General features: G+C 47.6%; 1 protein-coding gene across 2 annotated transcripts in view; it reads left to right on the top strand.

The window, feature by feature from the left end:
- The window catches only part of ANKH (ANKH inorganic pyrophosphate transport regulator), a 161,532-nt gene that overhangs the window by 139,429 nt on the left and 6,751 nt on the right, over nt 1–15,352 (top strand). For both annotated transcript variants that reach the window (XM_003310630.6, XM_063811095.1), the window contains exon 9: nt 15,078–15,207. In XM_003310630.6, the coding sequence (XP_003310678.1) occupies nt 15,078–15,207 (130 nt within the window). The remainder of the gene's footprint in view (nt 1–15,077; nt 15,208–15,352) is intronic.

The raw sequence follows: 15,352 nt of genomic DNA, 5'->3' as shown, positions 1-15,352 counted from the left end.
CTGGGCCTCCCGTGTGTCTCGTCTCTCCCCACGTTGCCCTGTCCCACACAGCTGTGGCCGTATGCATTGCTGAAATCATCAAACGCCTAGGCAGTGGAGCAGAACATGTCAGCCCATCACTTTCCCTAGTGCAGCCTAAGGCTATACCTGCTTTTTAAATTAGCCGCTTGGCACTGTTCTCAGGATAAACACGAGACCCATAAGCTCCAGTCAAGGACTGGGCCCTTCTAGGATTTCCAACCTCGAGGCTCCCAGCCTCTCCCTGATTCTCTAAGCTTTCTTTCCACCACAGATGAGTTCATGCTGGGAACCTTGCACAGTTTTATGGTTATCAACAGAATGCTTTGCTCCCTCTTGTCAGTGTTGGTCTTCAGATCCCACTTGGCTGGGTTTGCTCTTCCTGGCTAGTTTTGAGGTGACCCTCCTTGGTGGAGAAGGCAGAGAGAGAGAGCCGGGGTTTGGAAGGTACCCCTGGCCCCTGGCAGCTCTTTCCCTTTTCCCTTCTGTCTCGTGGCACATTTTTTACAGCTCTTTTTCTTGATCTGAGCACTTTTACTCTGAGCACTTGGGCTTTCACCTCCCGACCTTGTTCTTATGGGGGTTCTTATGTTCTTATGGACACATTGTTTGGTACCACCATAGACCCTGCCATAGACATGACACTTGTGTGCACCAGGCTGCCCCTTCAGCCCGCCTCTCCCTCCTAGCCATGGCCGACTTGGAAATGATAAAGATCCTCAGGAAATGAGCCCTCTCAGTAGCCACCCATCCGCCAACAGCCTTCCAGATAGTCCTTCACCAGTGGCCGCTGCCCCCGGAGGATGACATGGCCTTTCACGCCCGTGTTGGGCCGCCTCTCCAGCTTCCCATGCAGCAGTGTCCCCTCGCTCTGTGCTTTGCCTCGGTGGCTGCTGCCTTGGCCTCGAGGGCCCCGTCGGGCTTCTTGGCAGGCAGGTGCTTCCTTATCAACCTCTCCCTGGCACAGACAGGCACCGCCCCTTTTCCCCCCGCCAGAGCCTACCCCACCATTGCAAAGTGGCAGGTCACAGACAGTTTCAGTATTTACAGTGCCCCTCATCCCAGTGGAACCTGGGCTCTGGCCACGTCTTCTTGGAAGGCGCAGCTGGCAGATAGAGGCGGAGGCACAGGGAAAGGAAACGCCTCCTAGAAGTCAGAGGTTTGGGGTCCTTCTCCTGCACTCCTGGCGCTCGCTTCTTGCTGGCAAGTACCCTGGGCACATCCACATACACGTCGGCCCCATCCTCCAGGCTGCAAGCCCTTAAAGGTCGACTCTGCATGGGGAGTCCCAGGACCTAGGTAAGGGAGACCTGCAAGAGACTGGCTTCCAAACCCCTGCTCTCAGGTGAAGGCATGGATGCATGTTTTGCTGTCCCCAGTACCCACTTCCACACCTGGGGACCATGAGGCCTTCAGATGCCTTCTGTTTTCCTCCTCGTGGCCTGTTTTCTGGTTGTTGGGAGATAATTTGTCTTCTGAGAGTTTTTCAGCCTCTTTTAGAATCTCTGGTGCTATTAGATCATATTCGCCTCTTTTCCATAAGTTTTGAAATCTGTTTCCCTTAATTTCTTTAAAAAAAATAATTTTCCCTGATTCCTGTGAATGTGAAGAAACCATGGCCACTCTCTTTGTCAGCAGCCCAGGATCATCCCCTCTGGCAAGGCTGAGAGCCCCCCTGCTCCAGCTTCTGGGGAGAAACTTTGTCTGGGAGAAGGGATTAGGTTGGAGGCTGCCGGAGAGGAGAGGGGCTTAGCGGCCTGGTCAGGTCCCCTCCTTGTGTGCTGTTTCTGTAGAACCCAGCATGGTCAGGTCTCCACCTTGCGTGCTGTTTCTGTAGAACCCAGCATGGATCACAGCACAGCGGGCTGCTTCTGTTGGGCTTCACTGCCTGCCGGAGGGAAGTAGGTGCCATCTCAGAGCAGGCGCCCCTGCGGAACTGAGGATAAAGGTGTTTAGTATTTAAAACGTCTTGATCCTAAAGCTTCAGAACTTCAGGCCGCAGAGAGAGCAACTCAGGAGGGAAAGAAAACAAAGAGCAGCGGCATCAGAGAAGGAAGCAGCCTGAAGAATCCACTCTGTCCGGGTCTTTCTCTTGGACACACTGAGCTAACCCCTTTCTGTGCACTTGCTGGGAAGCGCCATTCCCAAAGCTAGAAACCAGAATTCTGGCTCCACCCCTTTTCTCCCCGCCAGAGCCTACCCCACCATTGCAAGGTGGCAGGTCACAGATGGTTTCAGTATTTACAGTGCCCCTCATCCCAGTGGAACCCAGGCTCTGGCCACCTCTTCTTGGAAGGCACAGCTGGCAGGTAGAGGCGGAGGCACAGGGAAAGGAAATGCCTCCTAGAAGTCAGAGGTTTGGGGTCCTGTCTGGCACTGCCTCTCGCATCCTCAATTTCCTCAATTAGAAGACTTTTTTTTTTTTTGGTCAGGCGCGGTGGCACAACCTGTAATCCCAGCACTTTGGGAGGCCGAGGCGGGCAGATTACCTGAGGTCAGGAGTTCGAGACCAACCTGGCCAACATGGTGAAACCCCGTCTCTACTAAATAAAAAAAAAGTAGTGGGGCGTGGTGGCACACAGCTGTAATCCCAGCACTTTGGGAGGCCAAGGCGGGCGAATCACCTGAGGTCGGGAGTTCGAGACCAGCCTGCCCAACATGGAGAAACCCCATCTCTACTAAAAATACAAAATTAGCCAGGCATGGTGGCACGTGCCTGTAATCCCTGCCTCGGGAGGCTGAGGCAGGAGAATTGCTTGAGCCTGGAAGGCGGAGGTTGCAGCGAGCCAAGATCATGCCACTGCACTCCAGCCTGGCTGACAGAGCGAGACTGTCTCAAAAAAAAAAGAAAAAAAAAGGCTTTTTTTCCATCATTTCAGGGCCAGTTTTGGACGCACCTTGCAGGTCAGGATGGGCTCCTCCACTCCCATTTCTACCTACTGTCCATGTGTAATGGAGAGGGCCTTCCGTGCCCTGGTGAGCTTGTGCTGCTCCTGTCTTGCCGCTGCTTGGGCTAGCACCCCAAGGATTCCATCGTCTTGGTTGCACACCATTATTTGCAGCTGCGTCTCAGTAAGGCATGTCAGTTCTGAGTCCTTCTGTCATGTGCTAGAAGGTAGCAGAATCTGAGCTTGTAGTAAAACTTGCCATCCAACAGGACTTTGCCCGGCTGGCCCTGTGTTCCATGTTAGAAATTCCGTTCATGAGAATGACCCTGTCTCACCTTCCTGTGGCAACCTTCCCCCAAGCCATAGCTGTCACTCAGCCCTCTTGGGCGGATGCTAAAGGCCATATTCCAGCGGTGGTACCATGCTGACCCTTTGTCTGGAACAAAGACGGCCTGTTTGAGGCTTTGTTAATGCTGGGCCACCCCACCCCCACGCCATGAGGTGGAGACTGCCGCCCCATTGTTCCCGGCTCCACTGGAAGAAAATGCCTCTCTTGTGTATGGGGTATGAAAAAAGAACCAAAGGTGAATTAATGGAATTCAACACTTTCTCATTTGGTGCCCCTCACAGTACCCTTGGGCCTGAACAGTTTAGCAGCTTAGGGCATCTTGGAAACAGGGAGAAAGCAGGGCTTCTGTGGCCCCAAGGCCTGGATTGAACTCTGGCCCCTGCCTCTTTACCAGCCGGTGACCTGGGGCAAGTCACACAGTCCCTGTAGGCCCTGTGTCCTCCTCAGCTAATAAGGCATCTATCTGGGGAGTGTATGAAGATGAAATGGAATCACATATGGAGCGCTGTTGGCGCATAGTGAGTGACTTCCTTCCCTCTGCCTTCCCTCCGCACTTCTCTCTGGAAGCTTCAGGAATCCAGCATTTGCTCAAATCCAGCACGTATAGCAGATTTGAGTGGTTGATTGGTTTGTTTTGGGGGAATTTAGGTAAGATGAAGACAATAAAGGCTAGTCCCTAAAACTCTACCTAAGCCCTCATAATAAGACACCAGGGCAGATGCACATGTGTCATTTAAACAACGAGCAAATGAACAGAGTGTGCTGTTATAAGCAGGTTCCAAATGTTTTTAAGATTTTTTTAATTGTAGAAAAATACACATACAATGTACCAACCTCACCATTTTTAAAGGGACAGTGAAGTCCATTCACATTGCTGCTTGTCATCACCATCTGCCCATAACTGGATTGCAAAACTGAAACCCTATACCCACTAAACAGTCACTCCCCATGTCCCCTTCCCCCAGTCCCAAACAAGTTCCAAGTTGACTATTAATAGTCAAGGAGAAGGAAAGGCTAAACAGAAGCTGGAGTGTGGAACTTTATCAATAGTCCTCAGATCCTGTGAGAAAAACCAGGAAAGGATTAAAGCTACAGAGAAAAGGAATAGGAGTTGGACAACCCTCTGCGGGCTTGGCGCATGGCGCCCCCTGCTGTTTGAGGTATGTCATGTCTTTCCACCAACACGGCATTACTAGATTAGTAAGTTGTTGGGATCTGAAAGACACTTTGCTTTCATGTAGTGTGTGCATTTGGCAATTTCATTAAACCTAGATGATAGTAGGGATGATTTAGTTTTCATATTCTTCAAAAAGCTGGTTATAAAACTATATCTGAAAGTGTTGATTTTTTACCATGAATATGCTGTAACAGTTGATGATTGCTTCAACTCCTTTATGAAAATATTCGATTTATAATAATTATTATGATTATCAACAAGCCAGATGGAAGGTATCAAATTCTACATAAACACTTTGTAATACGCTTTTCCAAGCTCCTTAGCTTAGAAAACCAAGCTCTGTTTCTCTCAGTAATAGATGTCATTTTTCATCTACTGTTTGCTACCCCTATGTTAGCCAACTAGAATTTTTCTAGCCTGACCTTAAGTAAAAACTCCTTCCCGTGTCCCCACTGCCTGTGATGGTAATCATCATCATCCCTCCTGTGAGGTTCCCTACTTTCTCCCACTGAGCAAGACGTGGATGTGGAAGCGTCCCTCTCTCCCATCATCCCCTCACGTGCTGTGTCGGGAACACGTGGCTTTTCACCCTTCTGAGGACAGGTCAGTCAATCCCAAGAGCCCATTCCTTCTGGCAGTTGCTACAGGTATGCACACCTTAAGCACCGTTCCCCAGAAATGGGAGTCATTTGCTACTTTCACATATTGCCTGCTTTCGGCAATTCACCCTGGTGAAATGGCATTGTTTTTCCTTCTAAATTGGGAATCTGAGAGTGTGTCCTGATGGAATTCCATGTCATTCCATTTGGGGTGTACTGAGTCATGCAAACATTAGGAACACTCCTAGAGAGGCCCCATCCAGCTCATGCGACAGCTCACAAGTGAGCAGGAAACCACCGTGAGGACAGGGCAGCCACGCCTCCAGCCTCCCTCCCGTCACTCTTCCCCAGCTCCTGTCTTTCATATTGTACATTGGTTCTTCTCCCTTCCCCACCAGTCCAAACCCTTGCCAGCTCTCACCTGGATGGTCACAGTAGCCGTGACGAGGATCCTTGATTCAGCCCTTCCCCCGCTTGCCCTGCCTCTCCTCCACCCACAACTTGCCATGGCTCTCACGTCCCTCCGAGTGAAAGCCAGAGTCGTGACCATGACCTGTGAAACCCTTCGTGAACTGTCCTCCTTCCTTACGTGCATGCAGCTGGTGCAGTCTGGCACTAAGAAACAAAAGGCCAAACAGCATTCCTTATGGCTGCGTCAGCTCTCTCTGGAAAGTCGAGCAAGACAGCATATGTGTTATCTAATAGTGTCCTGCCCTGTGCTGGCCCCTCCACCCCTAAGTATATCAAATCAGTGTGCCTTCCTCATGAGGTGATGTGGGACATGGTTTCCCAAGACGCTGGCTGTGAAAACCAACCTGACAGCCACTTTCTGAAAGCTGCCCCTCCCCCAAGACAAGACTTCTCACATTCCTGTCCCAATCACATTTGAAGTTTGATGATATCCGTGAAGACATCTACAGGGGTCTGTTTTATTTAAAAATGTTTTTCTGCATGGTGAAACCCCATCTCTACTAAAAATACAAAAATTAGCTGGGCGTGGTGGCACGTACCTGTAGTCCCAGCTACTCAGGAGGCTGAGGCGGGAGAATCTCTTGAACCCGGGAAGCGGAGATTGCAGTGAGCCAAGATCGTGCCACTGCACTCCAGCCTGGCAACAGAGCAAGACTGCATCTCAAAAGAAAAAAAAATGTTTTTCTGATAAAAAGAATACATGTTCTTTGTGGAAGCCACGGAAAAATACAAAGAGGAAAATTCAATCAGTCCTAATCTCACCACCTCCAGAGGACTCCCCTGCTAGCGTTTTGTTAGAATACGGTCCCAGGAAACCTTCTGGAATACTCACAGGTGACATCCGTGGATCACATTTGGTGTGCCGGTGCTGGAAAAGCGGTTTATGCAAACCGCAGTGCTCGCAGGCTCGGGGTTTGCAGATGAGTGCCAGAGGTCTGGCCATCCGTGACGGGATAAGAAGCTAGCACCGGAATGTGAATCAACTTGATCACCAGGTATGATGTCCAGTTCAGCTGGCGTTGTTTGGATGGCAAGACTTTCTTAAGGAAGGCAGGCATCGATTTACTTTATGGAGTCAACTGCTTATCTCAGTGTGGACCAGTCCACAGTTGGCAGACCAGCACTCTGGGCAGCCCAGTCCACACAGCATCCCTGTGAGGGAGACACCATCCCCGTTTGAAAGAAGAGAGCTGAGGCTGGAGTGCTCAGGGAACTCACCTAGAGACAACAGACAGAGACACAGCTGGGTTGGAGTGCCAGCCCGGCAGTCAGGCGCCAGTGCCAAGCCCTAACCTCCTCTTCACACTTTGTGTTGCCGAGGGCTAACCACTGGCTTGCCCGGTGGGGACTTCAACCCAATTAAAAAGGTATATTGAACCTTTTTTTCAAGCAAAAGCGCCAAATAAAAATGATGTCCAGGGCCAGCGATTTTTATTCAAAACAGCTGCATATGTTTGACTTTTTCTAACTGCAGGGATAAGAGTCTCATGTACTGCTAATTCTGGTTATTCAGGGCAATGGGGAAGCCTTTGTGAGTTCCTCAAAATGTGGTTAAGAGCTTATGGAAATTAAATAAGACCCGAGCACTTGGCAGTGCCCTCGTAGGGTGGAGTTCTCCGAGGACACACAGAAACGGCCGTCCCACTGTGGCCTGGTTGGCATGTTTCTGAGTTCACGTGCTGATGAAGACAACTGGCTGCTTCATATCCCGGTTCCAAATGCTTTGAAAAGAGACTCAGATTGTCCCCAGGGGAGCTCGGGGACCATGCATGGCCCACTCTGCCCGTGAGGAAGCAGGTCTTGGTTCAAATCCCCCTTCCGTGGTTCTTAGCTCAGAAAACCAAGCTCTGTTTCGGACTGTGGCATAGTAAGACCCAGGGGTCTTCTGTCTGTAAAGCTGGCGATTTCCTTCATCACTGCACTGATCCTTCTGATCCTATTGGGGGACCTTAATATGTGGTCAAAGTTTTTCATGACTTAGCCCATTGATACACAGATTTAGAAATAAAAGTCAAGTACTGCCCCAACACAGAATGACGACATACAGTTAAGGCCTGCTTGAAAATGTTTTGGGGTTTTTTATGTGATTTTGTTGTTGTTGTTGTTGTTTTGAGACAGAGTTTCACTCTTGTTAACCAGGCTGGAGTACAATGGCACAATCTCAGCTCACTGCAACCTCTGCCTCCCGGGTTCAAGTGATTCTCCTGCCTCTGCCTCCCGAGTAGCCAGGATTACAGGTGCACACCACCACGCCTGGCTACTTTTGTATTTTTAGTAGAGATGGGGCTTCTCCATGTTGGTTAGGCTGGTCTCGAACTCTTGACCTCAAGTGATCCATCCACCTCGGCCTCCCAGAGTGCTGGGATTACAGGTGTGAGCCACCACTCCTGAACAAAAATGTTAAATTACTCATTGATCTGAGTCATCATCGACGTTAGGCTCAACCAAATCATCCCTGGAAACTGACTGGCTCACATGCTGACTGGAAACTGTATTTTAAGTTTGTGAATAAAAAAGCTGCAGCCCAGTGGTGGTTAGTTTCTAAAGAGGTTAATATGATTCAAGAAATGAGGAAGTCTACCCCTTGATCATGCAGAATAAGAGACTGAGAGGGGACTACACTCTACTAGAAATGAATGTGTCTTGGGCTGCATGTAAGCACCTCAGAGTTCAAAGCAGACACTTCACGGTCAATGGCTGGTCTCAGAAAATGAATCACAGTCTGTCAAATAACAGAGAAGTGAATTATGAATCGTCATCTTCTTCTTCCTTCTTTTTTTCTCCTTTAATTTTTGGAGACAGGATCTTGTCACTCAGGCTGGAGTACAGTGGCGCAATCTTGGCTCACTGCAGCCTGGACCTCCCAGGCTCAAGCAATCCTCCCGCCTTAGCCTCCCAAGTAGCTGGGATTAAGGGCATGCTAAATTTTTTTTGTAGAGATGGGGTCTTGTGTTGTCCAGGCTGGTCTCGAACTCCTGGCCTCAAGCAGTCCTCCCACCTTGACTTCCCAAAGTGCTGGAATTACAGGCATCCACCATGCCCAGCCCTTCTTTTTTTAATTAACTTTTTTTAAAAAAAAAAAAAAAGAATAACTTCTGATTTACAGAAACATTGTGGAGATGGTGCAGAGTTCCCATAGACTCCTCACCCTCACTCACATTACTTTACTGCAGCGCGCATGTTACAACCGAGGAGCCAGCCCTGGTGTGTGACTGTGAACTAAACTCCATGGTGCATTAGGATTTCACTGGTTTGTTTTCTCATTCCAGGATCTCATCCAAGACACCACATTATGTCTAGTCATCATGCTTCCGTAGCCTCCTCTGGTCTCTGAGAGTTTTAGACTTTCCTTGTTTTTAAGGCCTCAACGGTTTTGAGGAGTTCTGGTCGGGTATTTGGTAGAAGGTCCCTCAATGTGCATTTGTCTGGGGTTTGTCTTATGATTAAGACTGGGCTTAGGGATTTTGGGGAGGAAGACCACAGAGACAAAGTGCCACTGTCATCACATCTTATCGAGGGTATGTGCGTGGCTGTTGACCTTGATTGCATGGCTGGGGTCATGTCTGCCGTGTTCCTCTGCTGTCAGGACGCGTTTCCTTTCTCCCCACTGTGCTCTTCAGAAGGAAGTTCCTCAGAAGGAGCAGGAAGGTCTGCTCCACCCATCTTAGAGGGGAGCAGCTAATGAATTATTTAGAGTTCTGTGCAGGACATTTGTCCCTTCTCTGCCATTTTTAAATTTCTATCCCTAGGGACTCATGGATATTTATTTGCTATTTTGGGATATAATTCAATACTGTACTTATTTTGTTGCCCAAATTGTTTTTGCTTTGGCCATTCGGAAGCTCCTTCTGCCTGGCTTCTGTGTCCCTTTGCCGTGTTCCCATTCTTTTATTTTGGGGCACAGCCTTCCTTCTTGTACCATAGATGCTCCAAGCGAATCATCTTGCATATTCTCTGCCTTGGTCCTAGAATGAGTCATTTCTCTAAGGAATCCTGGTTCCTTTTATTGAAGAATAAATAGAAAAACCAAGATCTGGGCACTGGGTGGACTATTCGATTTTGAAGGCTGTGTCCTGACAGAATATTGACAGCAAACTCGACAGCAGAAAACCCACCTCTGCAGCTGCTCAGAGGAACGACTCTTGTTCATTGGTGGGAGATTATTAGGGGTGTGTGCTGGTTTGGAAAAGTCAATGTCATTAGGCTCTGCAAATATTTGAGGAACACAGCACATCATGGTCAACTGGGAGGCATGTTCTGAGTTGAGACTACTCTGGGTGAACTCATTAAAATGACACTGTTCCTGATACTCTTTGTCAAGGGAACTTCTAAAGCGTCCTGTTTTTTCAAATGGACTTGTTAAATGTAGTCTGATTATTAGGCTAGGGCTCAGTACTTTGCCTAGGGGAAGCTAGGGAAACCTCACCTGCAGATAGGTATTGTAGCTTTTAATACATACCATACCCACTTCTTTTTTTTTTGAGACGGAGTCTCGCTCTGTCGCCCAGGCTGGAGTGCAGTGGCATGATCTCAGCTCACTGCAAGCTCCGCCTCCCCGATTCACGCCATTCTCCTGCCTCAGCCTCACGAGTAGCTGGGACTACAGGCGCCTGCCACCATGCCTGGCTAATTTTTCGTATTTTTAGTAGAGATGGGGTTTCACCGTGTTAGCCAGGATGGTCTCGATCTCCTGACCTTGTGATCCTCCCGCCTTGGCCTCCCAAAGTGCTGGATTACAGGCATGAGCCACCACGCCCAGCTCACCATATCCACTTATAAGTTAAATGTATTCCTTTCTAAGTTATATGTATACCTAAGTTATATATGCAAGAAATATCCACTCGTTGAAAAACTTGCTGAAAAGTGAAGCGCCATTTTCCTACTGGAAGCATAGCAAGAGCTTCAGAGACTTCAGGGAGGAAGAAAAAGGAGACTTTGATAAATGTGACGTTCCTTTCCTTTAGTTACCTGTGATTGTTCAAACCCCAGATCAGACTAACCGCTTCCAGTTCCGATACCCCGCGAAGACCCAGTCTGGGCTGTAGGTGTGTGTGATTGAAAACTGAAGAAGCACCTCTGTTGGCACATGGCCTTGATAAGGGGCATTTAGGGTGTGCTCAGCACAGACAGACCAAGATAAAAAACAGAGTGACTGAGTGGTGCCAGGTTGGATCATACCGTGGAATTTTAGAAATGGACTATTGAGCCACCATCTCAGGAAGCTCCTACTGGAAATCCATCAAACCTTACTTAACTTCGTGGTTGTGTTCAAGGTACCATAACTGTGCTCACCTACACAGCTTGGCTGATACTGATGTCAATGTGTCAAGTGATGTGGGCACACTCACTATCGTGTCCTCAAGCTGACCCCCCACCCACTGCTCCAAAGGTTTTCTGATCTTCTACAAGATGGGAAAACGCCTCTGGGTGAACATGACCCGATTGTGGATCCCAGAGCAGGGATTACCTGGCTCATCTGCCACAGAGGCTCATTTCCGCCATCTTTCTCTCTGACGTGCAATTACACCCTCCTTTTTCCTTGGTTCTTGTAACTGAAGAGCCACTTTACAATGATTTTGCAAAGCCTAGAGAATTGCAACATTTGTGTGAGGCATTATCTCACATTCAGATCATTGCTGGCTGCAAAATAAGTAAAGCATGCTAATGGTTCCCTGGAAGCTTAAGGTTTTTAGTAGTATGTGGCCTAGGTCTCTCTCTAACCCTTAGATAAACACAGAATGGCTTACTTCCTGTAGGTTCTAAGGCACAGAGCCAGCCCAGACTATAAGGCAGTCATCCCTTAGCTCAATTCTTTACAGTTTTACTGCTATGGGACATATTGGGGGCCCAATATAAAGCAAAGCTGGAAGCAGGGATGATCCATGTATTTGTGGGGATGGGATACGGACAGGGAAATAGTGTTCCAACTCCATGCTCAGTGTTGTTTTGAATTGTAACGTGAAGTTGCCACCATACCAGGGCTATGACTGTGTACGATGTCTCACCCTTGTAGGCTAGTAGCTTTGCAGTGGGAAAAGATGACAGGGCCACTTGTCCAGGGCATTCAGGTAATAAAGTCCCTGAGCTCCAAGTTGCTAGATCTAAGGAAGTATTTTTTCCTTCATGTCAAAGATGGGGTGTGAGTACTGTCATCAAGCAGTAGGATTAAATGAGATAGTACCTCTGCCATTTTTGAAAACCAGTGGAATATACTTTGCCAGATGCAGAAAATACGTAGGGGAATGGCTCTATTGCACTTACAAAGCAAAACATATTTATAGTAGATCTCCAGTGTATTTTTTTAAATATTTCAACATGACATAGTAAATAGAGCTTGGCTAATTCCATGAAACTTAATGTACTCAGAGCCTAAAAGAATGTTATATTCTAAAATTTTAATGTTCTGTTCTTAATTCATTTTAGAATGTATTCAGTTTTATTGTAGAGAAGAATCACTTGCATTTTAAGAAAAGGAGATAAATATTTGATGAAACTGGCAAGTTTTTAACAGGATCTTCCAAAGTTATGTTGTTGGATTTTAAAATTCAGGTTTTTAAAGTTAGCACCAAGTTTTCCAAGTCAGCTCTGTAAGGATTGTAACTCACAGTAGCCATGTCCCCAGCCCACCTCTTCAGTGCTGCTCACTTCCACCCTGTCCCTTTCCTACTCCGAGGCACCCCCAACTCTTGATGGATTGTGACTACGATAAACTCTGACGCTGAGCCCTGATTCCCTTCCTTTCTCAAACAACTTTAATTTTTCCTGGACTTAATAATTGTCAATTATCATCTTTCTTAGCCTTCTGTGTATTTCACACTAAGTTATTCCCACATTTTCCCTTCGTGGTGTAAATCGCTTTTCAAGTATTCAAGCACATTAGGTAGTTAGCATCTCTCGGAGCCTTTTTCTCCCTGCTCCAGGGAAGATCAGCTGACCTGTGGGCCTATCGCAGCCTTCACCTCCACCCCGGAGATTTCCCTGGCTTTTGTCTTGTGCTTCACCCATGCCTTGCTCTTTTCCACTCCATGGCTCACTTGCCTCGGCAAAGCAACCCTCACCAATAGCTTCTTGAAAAAGTGTGCATGGGAGGTAAAACTTTTGAGGCCTTGAATATTGAAAATATTTTTCTTTTAAACACACTTGAGTGATAGTTTGGTTTAGAGTTCTAGGGTAGAAATCATCCGCCTTCAAAACTTATTGCTACTTGTCTTCTAGCTTTCAGTGCTATTGAGAAGCCTGAGGCCAGAAGCTCATAGGAAGCTGTGTCCCCAGTTATGTTCAGTGACGTGCCCTGATGGGGCTTTTCCCATGCACTGCACCACCTCCCCCGGATGGGCCCTTTCAGTCCTGAAACTGGTATCTTTCAGTCTGAGACGTCCGCTGTCCCCTCTTTCCAGAACTCCTATTATTTGGGTGTTGGACTTTGTTTCTTTAACTCTCTTCTCCTGTGCTTCATTTGCATGCCTTCGTCCTTCTGCTCTGTCTCTGTGGTAAGCCTCCCTAAACTTATCTTACTGCTAACTTGTGAATTTTCCTTTCTGCTTTTATCTTTTTCTATGTCTTTTTTTTTGGGGGGGGGGGGTGTTGGGAGGATGGAGTTTCGCTTTTGTTGCCCAGGCTGGAGTGCATGGAGTGCAGTGGCACCATCTCAGCTCACCACAACCTCCGTCTCCCGGGTTCAAGCGATTCTCCTGCCTCAGCCTCCCAAGTAGCTGAGATTACAGAGATGTACCACCATGCCCGGTTAATTTTGTATTTTTAGTAGAAACAGGGTTTCTCCATGTTGGCCAGGCTGGTCTCGAACTCCTGACATCAGGTGATCCACCCGCCTCAGCCTCCCAAACTGCTGGGATTACAGCCATGAGCCAAAGCGTCTGGCGTGAATGTCTTTTTTATAACATTCTCCTTCTGTTCTTGTTTCATGGGTGCAGCGTCTTCTCCCATTTCTCTGGGGATATCAGTGGAGAAAAGGTTTTTTTTTTCCCTTCTCTCTCTCTGTATTATCTTTGTTTCCTCTTAAGTTGTAGTTTTTTCCATAGTTTTGACCTCCTCACATTGGAGGCCTTTGTCGAAGTCTGGTTTCCTGGTTGCCTGCTCATTTTGGTAAGTGGGGCACTAGTTACTAGTTGTAGTAACTTTGCCCTCAACCAGGTACCCCCCCACCCCACCCCATTTTACCTTATCTGGAGACTAGTAGTTGGTTGGAAGCTGTAAACACCAGGATGGGGTTTCTCACCTGCAAGGGCCTCACTGATGGCTGCTCAAGTGCAGCTGCTTCATTGGGAGACTCTAATTTTCAGGAACTTTACGTCTTTTCTCTTGGGCTGCTCAGATTCCTCAGAGACCATTTCCAGTCTCCTACCTGGGAAGGACTCAACCAGTTTCCCATGTTCTGGGAGCGTAGAAGAGGAAAGAAGCCCGAACATGCAAATGTCATCCTTCTGTTAATTCCCCCATTTTCCATGTACAGATTGAGTATGCCTAATCCAAAAATCGAAAATCCAAAATGCTCCAAAATCTGAAACTTTTGAGCGCTGACATGACTCTCAAAGTAAATGTTTATCAGAGCATTCTGGACTTTGTATTTTGGGATTAGGGATGTGTAACCTGTAAGTATAATGCAAAAATTCTAAAATCTGAAAAATTCAGAATCTAAAACACTTTTGGTCCCAAGCATTTCAGATAAGGGTTACTCAACCTGTAGTAACTCTGCCCCGGGCCATGCCAGGTACCCCTCTGTTTTACCTCATCCAGAGACTAACCTCCTGTTTCCTGTCAAATTTGGGGAGATGTAGTCACCAGCTGCGCAAGGGGAGCTGTGGATGGATTGCTTACTAACTTGACTTCCAGCCATCCTGCTCTGGACCCTGCCTTCACCCTGTCTCTGGAAGGACCTGTGCCGCACTTTCTGATCTGTGGGGAAGGGAGGTGGGGAGAGAGCTCCGCTTTCCCCATCGGGTTCAAGATTCCCTTTTCCTGTGTCTGTTACATCAGTTTACCATCTGCCCATCTGCTTTCCAGAGTTCCACATTCTGTTGCTGTTTCATCTTTTATTCTCTTAACTAGACTTTGAAAGGTTCATAGGCTGATCCTTACTCTAAATACTAATATTTCCCTTTTCATTGTGTGTGCTGATTCTGCGTGGTTCTGTACACATCCAAGTACTTTCAGGTCTTTTTTTATTGCTTGTTAAAGCTGTAAAAATTATATGAATAAACATGTCCACGTGGAACTGGCTGAGCTGTTTGGCACTCTCCTTAACCCTTGCCCCAAAGCACACTGGTTCTGAACGGGTCTGCTCACCCACTCAGAAATAAATGACCCACTCTTGGAGGAGCCACATCTGCTCTGCCGTGGGGGTCCCCTGGGTACAGACATGGCTAATGGACCAGGGCCTCTGTGGTCAGAAGAGAGTCAAGCAAGCAGGTGGCAGATCTGGGAGCAGCATGCCCACCACCCAGTCAGGCCGGTTGTCCCTCTTTCGTAACTCTCCAAGGATTGTGCCACACCTCATCTGCTCATTTCACCTGCTTACACTTTCTCCTCACAACCCTGTTGGATGTCTTTCTCCCCAGCTCTGTTTCGTGATGTTTTGGACACCCAACGTGTCTGAGAAAATCCTGATAGACATCATCGGAGTGGACTTTGCCTTTGCAGAACTCTGTGTTGTTCCTTTGCGGATCTTCTCCTTCTTCCCAGTTCCAGGTAAAGAAAAACAGAATGAAGGAAGCATTCCTGTTTATCCTCATGCCTAATTAAATCTTTCTTTGGAAATGTTTGCAATTATGTCACCAACACAAATGTAAAATTTCACTGTGGCTTAGAAAGATGCAAAAACATTAGCCAGTAG

This window comes from Pan troglodytes, chromosome 4, assembly GCF_028858775.2.
Source record: "Pan troglodytes isolate AG18354 chromosome 4, NHGRI_mPanTro3-v2.0_pri, whole genome shotgun sequence".
Classification (NCBI taxonomy): domain Eukaryota; kingdom Metazoa; phylum Chordata; class Mammalia; order Primates; family Hominidae; genus Pan; species Pan troglodytes.
This window is presented reverse-complemented; position numbering and strand designations above follow the sequence as displayed.